Source organism: Glycine max, chromosome 7 (assembly GCF_000004515.6).
Source record: "Glycine max cultivar Williams 82 chromosome 7, Glycine_max_v4.0, whole genome shotgun sequence".
NCBI lineage: Eukaryota > Viridiplantae > Streptophyta > Magnoliopsida > Fabales > Fabaceae > Glycine > Glycine max.
The window spans coordinates 3,997,311-4,002,552 of NC_038243.2; the positions used below are offsets into that span (position 1 = coordinate 3,997,311).

Below are 5,242 nucleotides of genomic sequence, written 5' to 3' on the forward strand. Positions count from 1 at the left end.
ATGTTAAAGCATGACACATGAACGAGCACAGTGCTGTAACGCTGAAACCCCAACTTCCCTCTCTCTTATATATAATTGCCTGCTCACCACATCGCTACAACCACAAGAGATAGAATAAGAAGAAGCTAGATTATGTTCCATAGCATTCACTCACATAATAATACGTGACCCATTTCAAAGATTTCGTCTTAAGCACATAAATTTAAGTTCAAAATCTCACCTTTATTGACTGTGGCGAGGATCTTGAGAATGGTAGGTGATTCTCTGAAAAGGGTCTTTTTGCTCCTCTCTTGGATTTGATTTGATTTGAATTTATTTTTTTGGGGGGGAGTGTTGGATTTGAAAAAGGGGTTATTTTGATTTTTGATTGGGGTTTCTAATGCTATGAGTGGAATTCAGGTTGTGGCTGCGGGTGCTAAGTTCAATTTGAGAAGAGGGAATGGTTCTTCTCATAATGTTGTCAATAGCTATAGCAGTGATGGAGATCTCTGCAGAATTAACAAGAGTGGGTGTTTTTCGTCAGCGGCAGAGGTGGATAGAGACCCTTCTTGTGTTTCATTCACCACTTTCAACATTCTGGCTCCGATTTACAAACGGATTGATCCACAGGTATTGTCTTGTGTTGTGTTCTTTTTCCTTGGTTTTATTATGTTCATGGAATTCATAGTGGTCTCAAAATGTGTGATTTGGAGGGTTTCACTCTGAAATCTGAATTGGTTGTGCTGTTGTTGTGAACAGAACCAAGGCCTACGAGAAAGTGACTTCAGATCATTCTGGTTGGACAGGAATAACAGGATTCTTGATTGCTTGCTTTATGAATCATCTTCTATTATGTGCCTTCAGGTAGCAATTTCTCTCCTTTCTCTTTGGTGGGCATTGTCTCTTGTGAAAAACAAAAACATTTTTCTTTGGTTGTGAATGGTGTTTTTCCTTACCAGCTCTCACTCACTCTATGCTACGATGTTTGTTTCATGTTTAGGAGTTTTGGGTTGGAAATGAAGAACTTGTTAACATGTATGAGGAGAAACTTGGGGATGCTGGCTACCATCTCTTCAAGCTTCCTCGAACCAACAATCGCGGAGATGGTAAGTGTGTGAAAATGCCATTCATCCTCAATCCTCATCCTCGTTTAAATATTTGTTTTCCCAATTGTTGCACTTATTTGTTTTCTAGTGGTTAGTGCTAATGTTCCATGTGGTTCTGGAGGATTATTTTATTTTTTATATAAGATCTATGCTTCTTTAAGTAATTTTTCTGCTCTTTGGCTCAAAAACTCATTTATTATGCAGGCCTGCTGACTGCCATACGTAAAGAATGTCTAAGAGTTATGGATTATAAAGAGTTGCTTTTTAACGATTGTGGTGATCGTGTCGCTCAGTTGTTACATGTTCAGTCAGTTACCCCCTTGTTACAAAACCCAAAAGGCTGTGTTCCCCAAGAGTTTCTGATTGTGAACACCCACTTGTTATTTCCTCATGATTCAAGTCTGTGCGTAGTGAGATTGAATCAGGTATGTGAATCCCCAGCAATTTAATCTTTTTTGTCTGATTTATTGATGATTGTTATAGGCTTCTAGGCTTCTAGCCAACTTGCTTTCAATCTTAATTAAAACTAGACTTATCTTTTGTCTTCTTGTAGGTTTACCAAATATTGCAATATGTGGAATTGTATCAGAGAGAAAACAGGCTCAAACCCATGCCTATTATACTCTGTGGGTGAGTTTATTGTTTGATTTTCCTACGATGTTATGTTAGTGTTTCACTGGAACAGATGTCCTTATAGTGTGGATTTCATGTTCTATCTAATGCAGTGACTGGAATGGAAGTAAGCGTGGACATGTTTACAAGTTCCTTAGGTCACAGGGGTTTGTATCATCATATGATATTGCTAATCGATACAGCGACAGTTATGCAGATGCTCACAAGGTAAATATCTCATTATATAGAATTGTTATATGCTTTCCTGGTATTAAAAGCATAGTCTTGGTAGTTTTTTTTTTTTTTGCTCGAACTTTTAATATTTTCCCATTGATCCTGCAGTGGGTTAGTCACCGAAATCATAGGGGAAATATCTGTGGTGTTGACTTCATTTGGCTTTGCAATCCCAACCAAGCACGTAAACCTTTGAAGACAAGTTGGGCTGAAGCTGTATTTAGTATACTAAAAGTGAGTATGACTCACCCATTTTATATATTTTTTGTTGTCTTTGTATTTCTGACTTCTTACTTTTAAAAGATAAAATATGAAACTCAACTGTTCAAGGTAAGTGAAACATATGTGGTATAGGTTTGGGAAATAGAGCTTATGGTTATGGATGAGCTTTTCATAGAAAATTCAAGTTGTACTTGTTAACCAATTTTATTTATTGATTTGATCTTGAAAACTTAATATCACTAGTTATGTTTTTAGGAGTTCCAGGCAAGTCCATCAGCAATTTTTACTAAGCTTCCCATAAGTAGAAATGTAAACACTTGAAAGTTGAAATACCATTACATCCTTGTATTTGATTTTTCATGGACATTCATAATCACAAAGCTTATTTTTTTGCTGTGAAGAAATAATGAGAATATATGCATGGCCATTTTAGCTCTGCATCTAATGTTTTTTTTTTTTTTGGATTTCAGTTCCAGTTACGAAAAGCATCAGTGTCTGAAGATGACGCATTTACCTTTCTGAAGGGTGACAACTATGCTGATTCTGTGACTTATTTTAGTTTTTCTGAAGCACTCCGTCAGGTACTTCATATCTGCTAATATATGACGATATAAATTCCAGTAGCAATAGGCAAAAAAAGAAGAGAGAAAATTAGAAAAAGACACTCATTACCATAACTTTTGCAGGTGAAGTTAGTTGGTGTGCCTTATGGACTATGCTTTCAACAGTTGCAAGACCTATGGAATCAAGCAGATGTTGATGGAAATGGTGTCATCGACTTTGAAGAATTCAAGGTAACATTATACAGTATGTCTTCACTTTTGGATGATGTCTACAAATATGCACGCACTTGAATGTGCCTAACGCAGTGTGCATCAATGTTAAAATTCTGTGACAAAGATCATAGGAATAGTGTAACAGTACCTCTATCCTTATATACAAGACCCTTTTAACTAGTTCACAGGAATTAAGAAATTTGATTTAGTTAATAACATTAATTTTTTTAACAATTTGTTATAATTTTTAAAAAATACCCATAATATTGTTGAGACTCATCATCACACTTTTTCCTCCTCATTACTTTTCATCTAATTAATTAATGTTTAGAGAGAGAGAGTATTGGTTATGTAGTTATCTCATTAATTTACAGTATTTATTTTTTAAAAAATTGCAAAGTTACTAAGAGCATTTTGATAAATAAAAGAAAAATTGATGCTAAAGACAATTTGGAAGGAGTCTTATAAAAAGTGAGACATTTTTCGGAAGGTTCCTATAAGGAGGTACTAGCAAATATCTAGCACACAGTATCTGTTATTATTGAATAAAATAGTGATAATTGACTTTGCATTGCAGCAGAAAATATGGAATTCTACATGTCCAGAGCATGTGTTGGAAAATGTGAATGGGTGCATGGAGGATGGTAACACAGAACAGGAGCAAGAAGCCATTGGTTTTAAGGTGAAGAATGCAATGCTGTATCCGCGTGAAGTGGAGAAAGGACTATGGCCAGAAGATTATTCTCTTTCTGATCATGCTAGACTCACAGCTGTGTTTTCAACAGCAAGGATGCGATGTTCTGGCGTACAAAACTGAACGTACTTCATGCCACTAATAGTTTTAGGCTCCACTAGAATCAACCAAAAAAAGAAAAGTGGAAATATAAGGTATAGCCCACAGAAAAATATTCAATTTTTGGGACAAGTTTGGTGTAGGGGTAAACTAAAGTGATAATTTTTTTCACTTTCATTTTTGGTTCCTTACCAAACATGTCATGCCATAATTAGTGATTAGTCTGTCTTGTATATGTGTTTGGAGTCAAATTAAAGTAGTGTTATGCTGTAGTCAGTTTTGATAAGCCCTGGCCATGCTTTTTTTTTCTCTGGGAATGGGACAACAATGTAAAGATATTTTTGCAATGTGGAAGTGGATGTGCATATTATCTATTTCCTTTTCCTATTGTTTGGATCCATTGGTTTTGACAAAAAAGGCAATGGCCCATGTAATCTTTTTGCTACAAAATTCTCGTCGCGGTTGCTCTTTTGCACTGATTTTTTTTTTCCTAACCACACATCCTTGTTCTTTTCTTTCAACTTTCAAATTTTATTCTAATAATACCCTTATACGTGATTTTAGTTTTATTTTTCTGAAGTTTAAATTCTGGAACTATGAATAAAAAGTTTCAAAATTTAAATTCAAAAGTGTGAAAATAGATTGACTTTTAGAATTAAATTTACAAAAAATCATTCTTTTTATATTGAACTTTCGATTATGAAACTCAATGTGAATCCTTGCACTCTAATGGACTTTCTATAGACTCTCAAACACCAATCCTTGAATGAATTGTTAGGGTTGTTGCTTCCTGCATCTCTTAGAAAGAATTGGTGATGGGTGGTTACTTTTAAGTTATTAATACGACATTCTAACAATGTTAAAAAAAATTTCTAAGGTCGATTATGATAAAAAAATAATTAACATCGATATATATATATATATATATATATATATATATATATAACACTAAAATTTCTAATGCATATTTAATACACATATAAGTTTACATAATACATTTTGTAATTATTAATTTTTTTACATATAGATTTAATACAAATTTATATAAGTAAAAAAATACATTATCATATCAAAATTAATTGTTTCAAAATTTATTATATAAACTTATGTATCATGCTAATAATAATAATAATAGGAAAGTTGTAGGTTTGAGACCTGCATTGGTTATTAATTTTAAATTATTTCATAAAATATTTTTAATATAATTGCCGATGTAAGTCTCATACGAGTATTTTTGGTTTATTGGTGTATTGGAAAAAATGTTAGATACAGGAAGAAAATCCCAATCCTTGCTCACTATTTTAATTTTCTGGACCACTCAAAGGAATTGATGTCCAGAGGCCTCAAGCCCACACCAGCCATGCTTCTAAAGATTTGCGTCTGGTCTGACATAAGACACATGCTCCCAAAGAGTCATTGTGCAAGATTTCCAAAAGAAGAGAAACAAGGACATATTTCCAAGGTTAAATTAATTTATTAGTTTTTTAATTTATTTTTTAGATTTGATTTGGTTCTTTAAG

At 33.6% G+C, this 5,242-nt stretch overlaps 1 protein-coding gene across 3 annotated transcripts; it reads left to right on the top strand.

Annotated features, from left to right (window-relative positions):
* Window positions 1-4,096, top strand: LOC100777138 (uncharacterized calcium-binding protein At1g02270). Of its 3 annotated transcripts, none has more exons than XM_006583128.4 (11): window positions 1-252; window positions 400-609; window positions 739-843; window positions 980-1,085; window positions 1,290-1,510; window positions 1,639-1,715; window positions 1,811-1,925; window positions 2,040-2,165; window positions 2,624-2,734; window positions 2,840-2,947; window positions 3,510-4,096. In XM_006583128.4, the coding sequence occupies exons 1-11, from the start codon at window positions 250-252 to the stop codon at window positions 3,744-3,746; spliced, it is 1,419 nt and encodes a 472-aa protein (XP_006583191.1). In that variant the 5' UTR covers window positions 1-249; the 3' UTR covers window positions 3,747-4,096. The 3 variants fall into 3 exon arrangements, with proteins under 3 accessions (XP_006583191.1, XP_040873204.1, XP_003529863.2); XM_003529815.5 differs by having other exon boundaries at window positions 17-252; window positions 3,507-4,096; XM_041017270.1 differs by having other exon boundaries at window positions 16-252; window positions 1,811-2,165; window positions 3,507-4,096.
* The last annotated feature ends 1,146 nt before the right edge of the window (window positions 4,097-5,242 follow it).

Bases quoted from the DNA above. Each gene is read 5' to 3' on its own strand.
- LOC100777138 (XM_041017270.1), top strand. The intron at 844-979 runs GTAGCAATTTCT...TTTCATGTTTAG, and splicing joins CTTCTATTATGTGCCTTCAG to GAGTTTTGGGTTGGAAATGA. The intron at 1,086-1,289 runs GTAAGTGTGTGA...TTTATTATGCAG, and splicing joins AACCAACAATCGCGGAGATG to GCCTGCTGACTGCCATACGT.